Source organism: Dipodomys spectabilis, unplaced genomic scaffold (assembly GCF_019054845.1).
Source record: "Dipodomys spectabilis isolate Male_0828 unplaced genomic scaffold, ASM1905484v1 ptg000054l, whole genome shotgun sequence".
NCBI lineage: Eukaryota > Metazoa > Chordata > Mammalia > Rodentia > Heteromyidae > Dipodomys > Dipodomys spectabilis.
The window spans coordinates 44,242,646-44,260,284 of record NW_024870731.1 but is presented as its reverse complement, the minus strand read 5'-3'; the positions used below and the strand labels follow the sequence as shown (position 1 = coordinate 44,260,284).

At 63.3% G+C, this 17,639-nt stretch overlaps 1 protein-coding gene across 7 annotated transcripts in view; it reads right to left on the bottom strand.

Moving 5' to 3' along the window:
- Positions 1–1,036: 1,036 nt before the first annotated feature.
- Iqsec1 (IQ motif and Sec7 domain ArfGEF 1) overlaps positions 1,037–17,639 on the bottom strand; it is a 98,011-nt gene continuing 81,408 nt past the window's right edge. For 5 of the 7 annotated variants that reach the window (XM_042679656.1, XM_042679650.1, XM_042679655.1 and 2 more), the window contains exons 7-14: positions 13,755–13,894; positions 13,366–13,395; positions 12,339–12,464; positions 11,193–11,292; positions 9,387–9,548; positions 8,571–8,747; positions 4,230–4,279; positions 2,325–3,276 (exon numbers count right to left, since the gene is read on the bottom strand). In XM_042679656.1, the coding sequence (XP_042535590.1) occupies positions 2,776–3,276; positions 4,230–4,279; positions 8,571–8,747; positions 9,387–9,548; positions 11,193–11,292; positions 12,339–12,464; positions 13,366–13,395; positions 13,755–13,894 (1,286 nt within the window). In that variant the 3' untranslated portion in view covers positions 2,325–2,775. Of the gene's footprint in view, positions 1,524–2,324; positions 3,277–4,229; positions 4,280–8,570; positions 8,748–9,386; positions 9,549–11,192; positions 11,293–12,338; positions 12,465–13,365; positions 13,396–13,754; positions 13,895–17,639 lie in introns of those variants that run through there. The other 2 variants (XM_042679651.1, XM_042679652.1) reach the window with 2 other exon arrangements.

Below are 17,639 nucleotides of genomic sequence, written 5' to 3'. Positions count from 1 at the left end.
GGCATGAGCTCAGGTGAGCTGCTCCTGTGGCGGGGGGAGCAGGAAGCAGGCTGTGGGCTTGAACTTGGTGTTCCAGAGCCTCCAGATGGGAGGGGCGTGGGAGCCTGCGGGGCTGAGCAGTCTCCTGAGACGTGTGAGCACCCCCTCGCAGAGGCCCCTACTGTCCTTCTGCCATCCCTTTCCTCGTCTACTCTTCATTCCCTCTGCCCTTCATTCCTCCCTCCTTCCCCCCCCCCCCTGCCAGTCCCCCCTTCCCGCCCTCCTGCACCTTCACTCAGCCCCACGTGCCCAGCCGTCTTCATCTCCACCACTGTGGTGGAATGCGTTCAGTTGTCCTGGGGCCTTCAGGCGGAAGGGTGATGGTGCTTCACATACTGACGAGGGACGCCTTCCTGCCACCTTGTGCTGGAAAGGGTCTCGAGCTACGGCTGGAGCACTGAGGCAACTCATGTGGAAACTTGAAAAATACAAATCTATGATTTCCCTATTGTTCCAGGAAAGACCTATGATGTTGGCAGCTGCCTTCCCGAGGGCGCCGGCCATCACCGGCTCTCCCTCTGGGTGGCCAGGGTGGCTCATGGCTCATGCATGGGGCACGGGGTAGGCGGCAGACGCTCGGCCCTCAGCCCTCTCCCTGCACAGGCTGGGTGACAGCAGCCATGCTTGCCAAGCTCCACAACTTCAATCAGCAGCAGCCCTGCTGGACACTTCTCCGCTTGCCGAGGGAGGGCCTACTGTCCCAGCCTCCCCACCCTGCGGGGCTTCTCGGAGCCTGTTCCTGGCCCCTGCCACCACCTGCGATGCAGCCCAGCTTAGTGCAGGGCAGCGCTGGGGGCGGAGCTCCGGGTGGCTGCAGGGCTGGCGGGATCCTGACCTGGGACGCACGGGTCCCGCCTGGCCCTGGCATGAGTGCATTGGGAGCGATGCTGCCATTTCAGAAAGAGCAACCCTGAAACCGACAGCTGTGCTTCCTGGAACTACCGCTGATTACAGGTTGACCCGACCCTTGTACAGAGAGGGTGAAGAGAAGCCGACATACTTAATATGTTACCACTTTACTTCAACTATTTGTCAACAGTAACACTGGTATTTTTGCAAATGTACAATACAGAGCACAGGCTCGTGGCTGGTGCTGACGGCATGCACAAGGCCTCCCGTCTGCGAGGGACACACCAGGCGGACTGCGTGCACCCACGCCGCCGCCCGCTCTCAGCGGGTGCCAGAGAGGACTGGAGCGAGGGTGGGTGGGACAACGCCTCCAGCCGCTGGGCTTGCGCTCTGTGCTAACAAAGTGCTGAGCTTGCAGATCTGCTGGTTCGTGACCTCGATGGCATGAGAGGAAGGAGGGAAGCTGGCGACCCCAGCCGGGGGACAAGGCCAGAGCGGGCTTCGGGGTCAGGCGGCGGCGGCGGCGGCGGCCTTTCTGAAGGAGCGGCCCCCGCCTGGGCAGGGCTGTGGGTAGTCCTCGGGTCCCAGGCTTAGGAGCACGGCACGGGAGGCTGCAGTGGCTGGAAAGGCTGAAACTGCAAAGTACGGCCATGGGTGACTGGAGCGGACGCGGGCAGCGGGCAGCCCCGGGGAGCGCATGGCGTCACACACAGAAGCGACAAGACACGCAGGGGCATGGGGCCCGGCAGCTCGGGGGCCGTGAGGGGTGGCGGAGGCTCCGCCTGGCCAGGGTCGCCAGGGTGGCCGCGGTGATGACGGGGTCGCGAGCACACGGCTGCCACTCAGCGCACAACACGGGGGACACACAGCCCTGGGCTGGCCAGCGTGCACACCACCCTGCAGGGGCAGAGCCCCCGCGGGACACTCGGCTCCTGCCTGTGTGGCTGGGGACGGGATGACAGGGTTATGGGGTCGAGGATGAGAGCCCTCAGAGGGCTGGGGCTTGGTTCTCCATGTGCATAGAAGAGGAATGTGGAACATGGAATTCACAGTTGTGTCTAAGGATCTGTGGGACCAATGTCCCAAGTGGCGATGGCAGAGGTGACCGACCCAGCTGTTCACCTGCAGTTACAACACCGGTCACCTAGCATCACACTGTTAATAAGGATTCACACGAAGCGGTGTGGCGTCTTTAGACCTGCAGGGGGCGCTACGTTCCTTGGCACGGTAATGGTTGGTCGTGCGGGGTTCAGCTGGCCCTGGAGGGGCGCTGCTTCTATGGAGATATGGACGACCTGAACTTGTTCTAGCAGGGGAGTGTGGTCTCCTTTCTCACCCTCGTCTACGTCTGTCTTCCTGGGAGAGGTGGAGGTCTATGTGGCTAACGGGACTGAATGCACGTCTCTCACACACAAACACTACCTATACAGTATAGATATTTATATATTTATATATTTATATATTTATATTATATAAAGTTTACTTACGTATTTTCATCAACCATATCAGGTCTACTTAATTTTTTTGCCCATTGTCAAGAACAGAGCAATAATGCAGCAAGTTTTGGGGTAAGTTCTGTGTTGTCTGCTTTTTTAGATCTCATGTCTTCTCTCTCTAAGTTGGGGGTCAGATGTGTGTCGGGAGCGGGCAGAGCGCTGGGGGGCAGGCCTGTGTCTACTGGGGCTGCGTCGAGACCCCTCCTGCGGGGTGAAGGGACGCGCCCGCGGCCGGCGCCAAGGCTAGGTCCAGTGAGGAGCTCCGCTCCACAGAAGGCGAGCGGGGGGCTCGAGGCCCCTCAGGCCGAGGGGAATGTGGAGCAGCGGTGTGGCGCCCTGGCCGGTCTGCGGCCCTCGGCTGGGAAGGCTCGGGCGGCGGCACCCAGGCCGCCTACACGATTGTGCTGATGCCGCTGGGTTTGGCCTTGCTGCTGGTGGGGGGGGGCGGGGCGGGGGGCTGCCCATGGTGGTGCGCGGGGTGCCCCCCGTGGCCGGCGTGGGTGGGGGGCAGCGGGGGGTGGCCGTGGGCGTGGGCCCCGTAGTGGCCGCCGTGGGGCCCGTGGTGATGCTGGTGGGCGTGCTGCAGGTGGGAGGGCGGGTGGTAGTGGTGGTGGTGGTGGTAGGGGGGTGGATTCTGCATGTGGCAGTACTGGGCGTGGTGCCCGTGTGCCGGGGCCTGAGGCAGGCCCTCTGTGGGCCCGGGGAGGTGGCCGGCTGAGTGTGCGGGGTGGGGGGGTGGCGGGGGGCCCTGCGGAGGGGGCTTCCCTCTCCTACTCCCGAACAGGGAGCCCAGGAGGGAGGACGAGTTGGGCATGGCCTGGGGGGGGCGAGATGGACACTCTCGTGTTGATGTTGCTCTCCGGCGCATGTGAGGACTGCTAATGATGGACCCCTAAAAAGGAAATTCATAGAAATCAAAATTAAAAGATCTCAGAGCGCATGTCAGAACCGTCTTTTTCCATGTTGAAGTCTCCCACTGTGCTAAGCCCTCCGTCCACTGCCTGGCCGGAGGGGGCAGGCGCGGGGCCGGCCTCCTGACTGTGGAGGAGCCAGGCTCTGGGGCCTGTGGTCTCGGGACACAGTGGGGTGGGGTGTCTGTGCGCTAGGAGGGCGATGCGTGATAGGTGTAAAGCTGAACCCTAAGCTCTCAGGCCCTTCTCAACTGGTTCAGAGCTTTGGCCCTGCCCCGGCGGGGGTCCACAGGAGGAGGCGACAGGACCCTGTGGCCTTGGAGCCCGTCCTGGGCCAGGCCCAGCTCCCTACTGCGAACCAGGCAAGAGGGGGAATCGGAGGAAGATCTGCCGGCCGAGGCGGCGGCGTGGACGGCGCTGGAGAGATGGAGGATGAATGAAATCTCATGAAACCCGCCCTGACTTCCTCTGGCACGCTCCTCCCGCACCCTAGCTGGGCAATTCCATGGTGTCCTGACCGCAGACACAGCCAGCGAACTCGGGAGGAAGCCATGGGACGGCAGAGCGCGGGGAAGCCGAGGGAGCAGCACGTCCGGCAGTGAGGGTGAGCGAGGGGCAGGCCCGGAACGGGGGGGGGGGGGGGGGGGGGGGGGCGGAAAGCCAGGGCGGTTAACCATGCTCGGGGCCGGGGGCTAGGCTCGGTGGAAATGAACGCACAATCCAGAGCAGCCCCGCCGCTGGGCAGGGGTGAAGCGGTGAGAGGCACGGATGCTTCTAGAGGAGAAGCCGCATGCATGGGCAGCAGGCAGGGCGGGAGGGCCGAGGCTGTGTCTCTGGGGAAGGGGAAGGAAGAGCAACACAATAGAAAACAAAAAGGCCACAGATATAACCAGGGACGGCACAGGACAGCCAGCGACGAGGGCCTCCTACTTACTTCCACATTGCTCTCTAGCGATCCCGCACTGCTCCGACGCCCTCGCTTCCCTGCCCAGAACATGCAATACCAGAGGTTAGACACGCACGCCGCCGCCGCTGCCTCCGGCCTGCCTGCCGCCCTAGCCGCCTGCCCGCCGGTGCCAGGCGGGGGCGGGGCTGGGGGAGCTGGCAGCGGGGCCGTAGGGAGCAGGCTCTGGGTGGAGGGGAAAAAAATGTCTCAACCCAGCCCCGACCTCCTCCTCCTCCTCACGGTGCTCTGCAGAGGGGCCTGGGGGCTGAGGTCTGCGCACGGGCCCCGCCACCCCACTCCTGTCTGCTCTCCCCCGACGCGGGGCAGGGTGCGGCAGGCTGGGCTGGGGCAGTTTTTGCAGGAGCACAAACACCCACCACTGCTCCCAGGCCTTGCGCCACAGGAGCTCACACACACACACACGTGTGCACATACACACACGCGTGCACACACACACACATATATATATGTACGTGTCATGTCCACGCTCATGCTCATATATATATCCCCACTGCCTTTGGGAAACAGCAGGTAGTGGGCAGGAGAGGGGACTGGTGGCCCGTCTCCTGTCTCTGGGCTGAGTTTTAGTTTGTGCAGTGCCCTGGTTGGGAGCAGATCATCCTCCCAGAATGCTTTGCAGCATTCCATAAGCCCAGCCAGCTGGCTCTATCGCAGGAAGGCTCAAGACCCGAGGCCCACTCTGGCCTGCAGTCCCTGGCGAGGGCTTCTCCTCGGCTTTCTGCAGAGCTTCAGGCCCCAGGGCTGCTTCAGCCTGCAGCGTGGTTCCCTTCTGGATCCCACATGAGCGTCCGTCCATAAAGCACGCACACCCGGACAGCAGGGTGTAGCGTGACGCATAGCCAACTTGTTTGTGTCCTTTCTAGGCTGGACAGCCCAGACGGAAAAGAGGCTGCTGTGTGTTCACTGGCCCGGGGCTGCACCTTCAAGACAGGCCAGGCGGTTGGAAATAGCGTCTGGTTCCTTGAGTCTTGCTAGAGCACACAGAGGACATTGAGTCCCTTCACCTGGTTGTCTGGCCCAAGCCCAGTTCCGGGTGGGAGTTGGTAATGGAAGGCCCCAGCACCGGGGCAGTGCAGGAGTGTCTACTGAAGCTGTGGACACCCAGGGAGGCCGGCCCTTGCTTGGGCGGGAGGGCCCCTTCCCTCGGCGCTGTGCGGGGCCCGGCTTGTCCGGTTCTGTTGCACCTCCCCGAGAGCAAGGGCTTGATCTCAGCGCAGGCCTCCTGTCTGCAGGAGCCATGTCCCCAGCTGTTTTCACTACTGTCGTTGTTGTTGTTTTGTATGTATGAGAGCGCATGCGTGCATGCTAGTAATGGGGCTTGATCTCAGGGCCTTAAGCTCTTGCTTAGCTTTTTCACTCAAGACTGGCACTCTACCACTTGAGTCATGGCTCCATTTCTAGCATTTTGCTGGTTAATAGGAGATAACAGTCTCTCCGATTTGTCTGCCTGGGCTAGCTCTGAATATCAATTCTCAGAGCTCCATTTCCTGAGTAGCTAGGATTGTCAGAGCCACCGGTGCCCGGCTCTAGCGGCTACTGAATGGACTCTCACATTCCTGCTTGGGTGGCCTGGACAGCAATCCTCCCATATGGCTAGGTGACACGCCACCATGTCCGCTTTTACCGAGGGGGGTGATTTTGTGAATGGCGGGCTAGCCTGGAGCCACAGCCCTCCGGATCCACCTTCCAGATGTGTGCCGCCACACCCGGCCTTGCGCAGTCTCAGTACCTTTACCTCACGGTGCTCCCCAGCTCCTTCCCAGCAGTTGGGGCTCTGGTGTGCTCCACGCGCCGGCGGCTGCTCAGGCTCGACTGGCTCCCAGCGTATACCACGGATGCTCCAGTTTCCCCTGCTCCGGTGAGTGCTCAAGATGGCACTGAGGGCTGGTGCCACTGGGACATGCCCAGAGTCTGCGGTGTCAGCAACACTGGCCTGGGGGCCTTCCAGGCTAAGGGGGACCCCGGCCACCATCCAGGCCGGGGCATGTAGCGGGCCTGATGCCCGTGTCCCTAACTGTGGCTGCCACGGTGTGGCCTGCAGCTGAGAGCCGCTCCCACTCACAGGCCGGGCCGGGGCCTGCAGCTTGCTCCCGTCCACTCCTCAGCCAGGTGCACTGCTCTGGTGCTTTCCACGTGTCCTGGGTGGCGTGCTCACAGGCCTCCCTGGGTCTGTCCTGGCCCGCGGGGTCAGCACACAGCCGTGGCACACGCTGTCTCTGCTCGGTGTGGACAGGGCTCAGGCTACTCACGATGACTCCCGCGTCCTCCGGTGCTGCCCGCTGTCCGGAGCCGTGGTGGCGCTCATCTAGAGCAGCTCAGCTGCGGAGGCCCCGGCTCGCCCGCCCTGTGCCTCCACCGCAGGCTCTCCTCCCCCCCTTGCCCGCAGCAGGCAGATGACGCCAGGCAGCTCTAAGCTTTTCCCATCTCCTTAGTGCAGCTGGGGAAACTGAGGCTCACGGTGTACCGTGGCCAGGTCCAACAGCTAAGAATGGCAGGCAGAGCGGCACGCAGTTCCTGTGGTCTGCGCATGGGCGGCAGGGGACCCTGGGGTTCCGGGGGAGTGTGCTCTCCCTGGGGACAAGGTGCCATCCGCTCAGGCCTCGGCAGTGCCCATCTCGGAGAGGAGCTGGGGCTGGGCCAGGCCTGACCGCCCGGGCGTGGTGTATCTGCAGAAGGGGCGGCTCCCGGGCCCTCAGACTGCGGCCACTGCCAGCGTCCCAGGTGTCTGCAGCCGGCTGTCTCCTGGGCAGGTGACACGGACCTCAGGCGGCTGTTCACAGGTCTGCAGTGGCAACAGGCCAGCCCCGGGCTGTCCCTTCTGAGAGCCACCTCAGGCTTGGCGTGTGACCGCCTTCAGCGGGGCAGGCCCAGGTGCCCGTGCACACTTTCCTCCTCTCCTGCCGCCCTGCTGGCATCTTCTGGGTAGGCTGCTGGCCTTCTCTGGTGGCCTGGGATCAGACATCACGCCCCTTCGCTCGTAGCTTTCGGAGGGCTCTGCTGCTTGTTTCTTATTGCAGGCCCAGAGAGCACTGCCCCGTGGAACTCTATGGGACCTCAGAGCCGGGTCCGGTGGGCACCTGCCCAAGGGCCTCAGGCACAGGCACTGCTACCGGAGGGACCTGTGGGTAGGGTGTGCTGGGGAGACGGGGCCTGCCACACTGCACAAACTCAAACAGTCCCTGGCCCACAGCCTGCAGAGGCCCTGGCAGCTGGTGACGTGTGGCTGGGCTGAACAGCCACTGGGAAACCAGTGGTTCTCAACCAGGGCCAAGGTGCTCACAGGAGTACCCAACATTGTTAGATGCGGGGACCAGACAGGCATCGTGGCCTGGGGGCGGGGGGCGGGGGGCAGAGGCCAGCACAGCTCCTGTGGAAAGGAATTGTGTGGCCCCGTGTCCAGGTTGAGAAGCTCTGGCTTGAACCTTCATGCTGGTGATGGATTTTACATTTTACTATGGAAAAAGATGACAAAAGCAAAGAAAAAAAAAAAACTACACAAGGAAACAAAAAGGAGTCTGAGGAATGAGCAAGCCACATGAGGCGGTGTTGCATGGGGCGGGATGGGGTGCGGCGAGGGGCAGGCTTTGCCGGGCCGGTCTCGGCCATGGGGTCCTCTAGACAAACCAGGGCCACACCAGCTGCAGGCGCACGCTTGCTGCTCCGGGAACCGCGCCACAGCGATGCCTCGTCCCCAACGCTGCCCTGACAGTGCTGCTGCTCCCAGAGGCTGCAGAGAGGCTCTAGAAGCTCCCTCGCTTCACATACCCTCGCTCCCGGGCACCCGGGAGGCCCAAGGGCTGCTGCTTGCTGGCATTAAGTGGCTGGCAGCAACTTAAGACACACGGACAAGGGGACAGCACCACAGCCACAGTGCCACTGGCTACCCGGCACCCTAGAACCAGCCACACTCACGGGGGCCACAGCCTGAGCACTGGATAGAGGCCTGGGGTTCCCAGGAAAGAGGTCCTGTAGGGAAGCAAGACCAGGACAGGGGGTCCCCAGGGCCAGGACAGCAGGACGGGGGTCCCCAGGCAACTCTGAGGGCTTCAGCAATTTCATTCATCAGCAAAAAAACACCAGGACGCAGCGGCACAGAGAACATGGATGGGCCGACCAGGCTTAGAGTGGTGTGCACAGGTCAGTAAAGCGGTAAATAAACCCTTGGAAGAGAAAGGAACGTGGGCCTTCCCGGCTGCGTCACGCCGCCCGTACCCCGAGACCAGGCCTCTGCCTACCTTCCTGGGTTGCCCTGTCTGTGGGGGAAAGCTGGAGCTGGCGCGCCTGCGTGCGTGGGCCGGCGGCTCTTACCTGCGTCCGAGAGGTCGCGCAGGGAGCTGCTGAGGGCGCTGCGCTTGAGGCCCTCGCCGCTGGCGTAGCTGTCGTCCAGGCAGGCCCGGCTCAGCGTCCCGGCGCCCGGCTCCTTCTTCAGACTGGAGCACTGGGACATGCTGGGCCGGACGACGCCCTTCTGCTTTTCCAGCTCCGCTGCAACGGGGGAGGGGGAGGAGGTGAGGCCACAGGCTGGGGCAGCTCCGCCCGCTGCCGGGAGAGGGGCTTGGCGAGGGGCACATCGGACGCCCTGCTGCCTTTAGTCCACCACAAAGATGGCAGCACCTTCTCCTTGCTGGTAGACGGGCAGAGCCGGCCAAGCCGCTCCGACGGGGGAGGCTCTGCAGCCACTGTCCAGAGGGGCAGAGGGTGACCCCGGTGTGGCTGCAGTGAGGTAGGAGCCGAAGGGCCGTCCCGCCTGTGACCTGCTGACACCGGACCTGGCAGGAGCTCTGGGTAACATCATGAGAGGAGGCGCTCAGCCCGGGGCCAGGGTTTCCTAGGATGGTGGCGTGCTCCCAGAGAGGGAAGGATTGGGACCACAGGCCTAGAGGCTCGGGGCTGTCGCAGGACGGGGATGCGGAGAGCAGAGACAGACGCGAGACCCCAATTCTCTGTGCTCAGGCGGTCCCAGCATTGCTGCCTCCAGCCACAGTCACTGCCCAGGCCTCTATCCGGGGCTCCTCCCCTCCACACTCCGCCAGGACCCCCTCTATCCGGGGCTCCTCCCCTCCACACTCCGCCAGGACCCCCTCTATCCGGGGCTCCTCCCCTCCACACTCCGCCAGGACTCACCCTCTATCCGGTGTTTCTCCATCTCCTGCACTTCCGCCACCGACTCCCGGAGGTCATCAGTGAACTTCTTCCGGTCCTGAGGATTGGGTGCGTTGAAGTTTATCAACACCTTGACGTCTGCTCCGGGGACAGCGGACGTGAGGCGGATGCCGTGAGGGTAGTCTGCAGGTGGAGGAGCCGGAGGGCCTGGGTTCAGTGGGCTCTGCCGGAGCCCACCACGCCCAAAAATGAGCAAGATGTGTGCGCTGCCAGAGGCTGGGGGGGGGGGGGGTAGAATGGCCTCCTCCCACCCCACCATGGCCACACCGTGTCAGGACTGCACAGGGCCTGGCTGGCTCCCGGCCCTGAGGTGGTGGAAATGCCCCTGGCCATGCCAGATGCCAGCCCCACAGTGGGGCAGGTGGCTCTGGGATGGGGGTGGCAGCCTGTCCCCTTGGGCTGTCCTCCTGACGGGCTGTGTGGTGAGCCTCGGACCCAACCCCAGCGATGTGCAGCTCCAGCCCCTGCTGCCACGGGCGTGTTTTAGAGGCTCTGGGCTCTGGGCTCCAGTCTCCCCAGCGTGGCTCCTGGTTTAAGGTTCTCAGCGCTAACACCGTGCCCAGACCAGGCAGAGGGCGGAGCAGGCCTCGGGAATGGAGTGAGGACAGGCCACTGAGGAACAGAGGCCACAATATCTACATTTTGACATGAAGATGTAAATATCGACTCCACAAATCTCTGCGAATGTTCAGGGCACGAGCAGCACGCTCAGACTATGACTGAGCCCACGGCGCAGGCCCCCAGGCCCGAGGATGTAGGGCCGCAGGGCTCACGGCCCGCCCTGGCCAGGCTGCTCTAGGCGTGCCGGGAGGCGGGCAGCAAGGCCACCTTTGCACTGCGGGGAGGGGCAGAGCCCACGGAGGGCAGGAGGAGGCACAGGGATCCTCAGAGGTGAGCTTGCTGCGGTCCCGCCTCTGAATCCGCGGATGGAAGGCTGACAGATGGAAACCCAAGATGGAGAAGCACCCACCGCCTGAGACACAGACACCCTGTCAGCACCTTCGCCTCAGTCTCTACCAATCAGGAAGCTGCCTGGCCCCTACCCCAGGACAACGGGCTCCCAGCTCAGGAACCTCGGGTGGGACAAAAGCAGTTGGGAGAGCTGGGCGCTGGTGGCTCATGCTACTTAGAAAGCGGAGCTCTAAGGACTGTGGTTTGAAACCAGCCGGGCAGGAAGGTCTGTGAGCCTCTTAGCTCCAAAAGGCCAGAAGCAGAGCTGAGGCAGAGCAGCAGCCTTGAGCTCAGGGCTGCACCTGGCTCGGGGCTCAGTCTATAGCACTGACAAGGGACGGAAGTGAGGGAAAGTGGGAGGGGCTGGGGAAGGGCCGCTGACAGGAAGGCAGCTGTAGGAGGGAGCTGGCTTCCTGCAGTCCCAAGTCCCCTCAGCGGATACAACTCTCTGGGGGCTTGAGAACCAGCCTCCACCACATTCACGGTGCTATGAAGAGACGGACTGCACATTCATGTAGAGGGGTCCCCACCCCCCAACGTGGGGAGCAGTGATACACCCCAAGAAGAGGCTGGGGATCAGAAACAAGCCTTGCAGCAGGGATGGCCCTGAGCTGGAAGTCAGACCCCAGCAGCTGGGGCACAGCACACGGCGCCCAGAGCCTTCGCTGCCAGGCCTGCGGTACTTCCCGCCCTTCTCGGACATTTCTGCCTCCTGTCTGGGGCAGGGCATTCCCCAGGCTGTGCTGTGGGTCCTCTTGGCCCCCAGCCCTCACACACAGGTGGCCGGCAGGCACTGCTGCAGGCCAGGGCACTCACACTGGTTCTCGAAGAGCAGGACCTGCATACCACACAGAGAGAAGGATTGCCGGAAGCTGTACGTCACTGAGTTTTTCTTCTTCTGGAAGATCTTGGTGACCTTGGGGAACAGAGACACGGCTGAGGGCCGTGGAAGGGATGCCCTTCCACACCGCGCCGTGGTGTAAGTTCCTGCGATGCCAGCCTGGGTGGCACCACTGTCCCTGTGACACAGCCGAGATGGCTGCAGGGCAGTGCGCTTTGGAGCCCAGGGCCTGGCAGGAGGGCTGGGCGGCTCAGAGCGCAGTGGGAGGAGCCACTCCTGAGGCCGAAGGCTGGCTCACAGACAGAACTTCCAGCCTGGCTGTGCAGACTGGGTACAAGGCCAGGAGCCTCACTGCCCAGAGCTGCCACACACAAACGAGAGCCACACGTTGCCCAGATCTGCCACGTACAAGTAAGAGCCGCAGGTAAGGGTCCTGAGATTTAGCTCACAGGAGGAAGCTGAGGTCAGGGATTCATGGAAGATTCGAAGATGTCTATCTGGACCCCAGCCTTAGCAGTGGGGATGGAGGCCTTTAAGAGCGCCCAAGCCCGCCGCGGACATGAACCTAAAGGCGGGATGTGCTCTCAGCCATGGGGCGGACGGTGCCAGCCACCTTGGGCTGGCAACCCTGCGCCTTCTTCCTGTAAGAAGTTCTCCATTTCCTTCTGGAAACCTGGCTTCGGTTGCTTTGTTCCGTAGGTCCTGGTAGACAGGACCCTGCCCAGCTCCAAAGCCGAGCCAATCGGAAAGGCCCGTGCCTGTGTGATTGTGGGCACCTGCAGGCTGGGACCCATTCTGAGACATTCTGGAAGGAGGAGGGCATGCCACTGCTTCCCTGGCCACGCCTCCCTCTGCGATGGGAAGGTGCCTGGCAAGGAGCCCACCCAGGGTCAGCCCACCCAGCCCACACCCGGCCCCGGCTGAGTGCAGGCAAGGAGGAGCCTGGCTGCGGGTCGGCCCCTCTGTGCTCATCGGAGCCGGGGAGCATTCTCCCAGCCCTGCGTGTGCAGCAGCCTGTACGGGCCTCAGGTTCTCCTGGGAACCCCGCACCAGCCCCGGTGTGTGCATCCATGGCAGACAGCAGCACAGGACGCTGCGTCCCAAGCTGAGCCATCACCTACCACCAAGAGGTCGTTGAAGAGGAAGATTTCTCGCTGGTGCAGCCCAAGTTTCTGGGGTTTATTGGGGTCTGGAACCTCGAAGAGCCGGCAGTAGCAGACCAGCCGCCGATGGGGCAGGGACAGCACCTGGGAGAAGAAATGGGCCATGGGCGCCGGCCCTCACGGAGGGTGGAGAGGGCCCCGCACCTCACTGAGCCCGCACGCCGCTGCCGCTGGGCCTCCCAGCGGGTGGCAGCCGCAGCATGGTGCACAGGAGCGTGTCCTGAAGCTGTGCAGGGCCGAAGGAGACTTGGCTGGCACAGCCGTCCCCATGCGCCCCACAGGAGCCTCTGTGAAGGCCCATTGCCCAACTGTGCCACAGCCAAGCTGCCCGAAGCCAGGCCCAAGCCTGTGGAGCATGCTGCACATGCAGGACGCAGGCATGGAGCTACAGGGTGCATGCACTTGCGGGCAGGAAGCACGACCGGCCAAGCACCCTGACTGCGGCTGCCGAGCGCAGCGCCTCGGCGCCTGATGAGGAGAAGTGTGGCCCAGTCCAGCACACGTGGGGAACGAAGGGAGAGTGGGCAGGGGCGTGGTGGGCTGTGGGCAGCAAGGGTGAGTGGTGGAGGGAGGCTCCCCAGAGAGCGGGGAGGACCGTGCGTGCGCACACATCCGAGACTGGCAGGGGCTGTGGCGAACCCTGGTGGTGGTGGCAGGGAGCAGGGTGGTGGCGGTGAGGGGCAGGGCAGGGGCAGGTGGGCAGAGCAGAGCGAGCAGGGTGTGGAGGAGCGGGCAGAGGCCATGGGGAGGATTTTCTCCCAGGTCCGGCTCTGACCTGGCCTCACAGCCCTCCCCCCCTTCCCCCTCCCCCCGTCCACCCCAATGTAGCTACAGCCTCGGGACCCGCAGAGGTATGAGGGTGTGTTGGTGCGTCTGATCACCCTGAATGAACCTGCCCACCAACAAGGCAGAGGGACGCAGGGCATGCGGGGTCCTCAGGGTGGGCAATGGGCGAGTGGTGTGGCAAAGCAGAGAAAATACTCACACAGCCAAGTCCATGATGAAGAGACCCAATCTGCGGGGAGACAAAGAACCCACAAAGGTGTTACTACTCTAAGGCTGCATCCGGGCTCCAAGAAACCCAGGCAAAGGGCAGGGGCCCGTTCCCTCTTCTGGGGCGCCCAGAGCCCCGCCCACCAAGGGAGGCCTGGGTCACCAAGAAAGGCACCAGTGTCGAGCGGCCATTCCCTGAGAGCCCCATGCTCTAACACACGGCCCGGGGCAGACAGCCGCAGTTCCCCAACACCACGGGGCCAAGGCCATCCCCCAGCTCCCCTGGGGGAATCAGAGCTGTGAGCCGTGGCTGGCAGGGCGCTGCGGGGCCGCCCCGTCGGGCGGCCGGACGCGGCCGGGGACGCTGGGCCCAGCACGTACCGGCTTCTTGCCCACAATGAGCTTCTCCACCTTCTGCACCTGCGACACATGGTCCTCGTTGGTCTTCAGCTCCCGCTTCCGGATCCGCTCGTAGATCCCGATCAGCATCTCCCGGGGAATGTCCTCACCGTCATCCACGCCTGGCGGGGACAGTGGCAGGGATGAGTGGCCGGAGCGGCAGGCTCCGTCCAGCCCCAGGGCCCGGGCCCACTCTGGGTGCGCCGGTGCTTCCAGTCAATTCAACCCAGAACATGGCCCAGCCAGAGGGGACTGACACCCCGTCTGCAGCCCCGCCGTGCTCCAGCCAGACTGTGACGGGGCGAGCAGGCTCCCACCCACAGGGAGAAACGGAGGCTGGGTCTGGGGCTATGCCCTGAGGCCCAAGTTCAGGCTGGCAGCTGAGAACCGAGTCCCTCTGAGCTTGCTGCCCTTTGCCAGCAGGCCGTGATGCTGCAGGCTGACCACGGCACCGAGGCCACCTCCTGCCACAGTGGAAGGTGCTGAGCCTGCCCAGCAGGGAAGTCCCACTCACCTGCAGCCAGCCTGGCCCTCAGCCCCTCACAGGCCTGCGGGGGGGTGGGGGGAGTGGAGGGGGCCTCTCCAGGCCACGGGTGGGGGGCTGAGGCGCTGCTGCTTCCCAGGCCTGTCAGAAGGGCCTGATGCCCTCTGGCTAAAGGACCTTTGTGGTATACCAGCTGCTGAAAATGAGACACACGCCAGGCTGGTGATGCACAAATGGCTGCCGACCAGGTGACTGGGCCACACCCCATGCCGGGACCTTAGACTTCCTACTGCGCATGTGTCCCGGGTGCGGAGGGCTGTGGAGGAGCCGGGTGAGTAAGCCGGCTCGGGTAAGTAGGCCGCAGACAGATGGAGAAGGACAAGTGTGGTAGCAGCGCAGCGGACGGACCGGCAGGGGTGGAGGCTCCGCGGCGGAACCCTGACTTTTCTGTATTATTACATAGACTTATTTGCTTCTTTAGTTTTAGCTATATTTTTAAGTACAGGCTTCGAGCAGTCTAGGGAAGCGCTCTACCACTGGGCCATGTTCTCTGCTCCCATGCTTTAGACTGGCTGCAGGCTTACAGAAAACTCACAAGCAGGTTTTTCTCCACCCACAGGTGGGCTCCCCTGGGCGTGTCTGGCACGGGTGAGCGGTGATCCCAGCACCGACACGTCACCAGCGCCCCAGGCCCAGGTGGCTCTCATGGTCCGAGCCCAGGCCCAGGTGGCTCTTGTGGTCCAGGCCCAGGCCCAGGTGGCTCTCGTGGTCCGGGCCCAGGCGCAGGCAGCTCTTGTGGTCCGGGCCCAGGCCCAGGCGGCTCCCGTGGTCCGGGCCCAGGCCCAGGTGGCTCTTGTGGTCCGGGCCCAGGCGGCTCTCGTGGTCCAGGCCCAGGTGGCTCATGTGCCAGGCCCAGGTGGCTCATGTGGTCCGGGCCCAGGCCCAGGCGGCTCTCGTGGTCCAGGCCCAGGCCCAGTTGGCTCTCGTGGTCCGGGCCCAGGCCCAGGCGGCTCTCATGGTCCAGGCCCAGGCCCAGGTGGCTCATGTGCCAGGCCCAGGTGGCTCATGTGGTCCGGGCCCAGGCCCAGGTGGCTCTCGTGGTCCGGGCCCAGGCGCAGGCAGCTCTTGTGGTCCGGGCCCAGGCCCAGGCGGCTCCCGTGGTCCGGGCCCAGGCCCAGGTGGCTCTCGTGGTCCGGGCCCAGGCGCAGGCGGCTCTCGTGGTCCAGGCCCAGGCCCAGGTGGCTCATGTGCCAGGCCCAGGTGGCTCATGTGGTCTGGGCCCAGGCGCAGGTGGCTCACGTGGTGCCGGGCCCAGGCCCAGGCGGCTCACATGCCGGGCACCACATCATGCCACCAAGAAGAAGTCTCTTGCCTTCCCTTGAGCCCGGGCACAGTCCCCCCCATCCCCAGGTTCTGGCTTTCCTGGAGTGTGGTGGCTGGAGTTGGACAGTGTGCAGCCTTTTGAGACTGGTGAGGTGTCTGCTTAGACTCTTGGCCAAGCGTCTTTTACGGGTCATGGTTCCGCTTTTAGTGGTGAAAAATGACCCTCTGGGTGTCCTTACAACTGTGGAAGGACATCTTGGCTTCTTCTATGATTTGACAACTGTGGTAAAGTCGCTATAAACACTAGGCATCGGTTTTTGCATGGCCTGATTTCCAGTTCATGTGGGAAACACCAAGAAGTAACTAGCTGTGGGCGATGTGAAGGTAACACCACTTAAAAACTGCAGAGGGCGCCAGGCGCCGGTGGCTCATGGCTGTCATCCTAGCTACTCAGGAGGCTGAGATCTGAGGATCGCGGTTCAAAGCCAGCCCGGGCAGGAAACTCCTCTTATCTCCAATAGACCACTAGAAAACCGGAAGTGGCGCTGTGGCTCAAGTGGTAGAGCACTAGTCTTGTGCTGAAGAGCTGAGGGACAGCGCCCAGGCCCAGAGTTTAAGCCCCACAACCAACAAAAAACAAAAACCCAAAAATCTGCAGAGGGCTGGGAAGGTGGCCCAGTGTTAGAGTGCTTGCCTAGCATGCATGAAGCCCTGGGTTCGATTCCTCAGCACCACAAACACAGAAAAGGCCGGAAGTGGCACTGTAGCTCAAGTGGTAGAGTGCTAGCCTTGAATTAAAAAACTCAGGGACAGTGCCCAGGCCCTGAGTTCAAGCCCCAGGACCGGTACACGCACACACGCACGCACGTACGCACGCACACAAAGTGGTGACTGGTGGAAAGCCTGGGCTTGGGACAGAACCAGTGACTTCCCCATTGGACTGGGTGCTCAGGCCTGCCCTGCTGGCCAGGCTGGGGTGACAGATGCAAACCCCAACATCTCTGCCATGTGAGCGGCAGACTTCAAACACACAACCCAGCGGCCATCATGCCCTCAGCCCTCATTGGGGCTGGCCATTCTCTGCCTCCACCGATGTGGGGCAGTGTGAGACTCGGTGGCCACCAGAGTCAGTCCAGCCCCAGGAGCGAGGCTGAGGGCGGGAGCAGGCCAGGGCAGCCACGAGGCCGTCCTGGCCTTGGGCCTACGCACTGCTCCTGGCACCAGCACGGTCAAAGGTCTCCTGACCACCTGCATACTCTCCTGGCCAGAAGACTTCCTAGGGATGATACCGCTGACCTTTCTGGGGCCTGTGACGCCCCTCGGGGCTGTGTGTAGTAGCAGCACGTCCTCTGATAGGACCGTGGACCAAGCGAGGGCCTTGTCAAATCCTCCGGGAAACACTGGTCTGGTGGACTTGCTGTAACAGAGGCTCTGTCAGCAATGGGTGGGTAAGGCCACCCCCAAACCCTGGGGGAGCGAGGGGGCAAGGCTACCCCCAAACATTGTGAAACGGAGGGGGGCACCCTCAAACGCCACGGGAACTGGAGGGAAACTGAGGTCCTGCGCAGAGGCACTCTCCTGCCCAGAAAGGGGGGGAAGGGGGGGAAGGGACGGAGTTCAGACAGAGGAGCAGAGCGACTAGCCGACAGCTTCACCGCCAAGGAGCGGCCCAAGCCAGGCGGCCCGAGATGAAGGCACGGCGGTTGTCTCTCCAGCTCCACCCTCAGCTCTGTGGCTCCCCAGGAGCAGGGCAGGGCCCCCCTTCTCCCTTCCAGAGCACACAGAGCTGCGCAGCTGGCCTCTCTCTAGCACAGCTGCCTCCCACAGGTGAGCAGTGCAAGCGCAGGGCACCGTGTCCCGGACACGGGATTCATAATTCACTAGTGGGTTTCTGTGCAGGGAAGGCACTCGCATGCATTAAGAAACCCCCAAAGGCCAGCCCACGTCACTGACAAGCTCCTGCAGTGCGGGCACCGACACCGCTGTGCCCCGCCCCACACACGGTGAGCAGCGATCTTCCTGACACACTGCCCGCTCCCTGAAGCCGCCTGGCCGAGCCA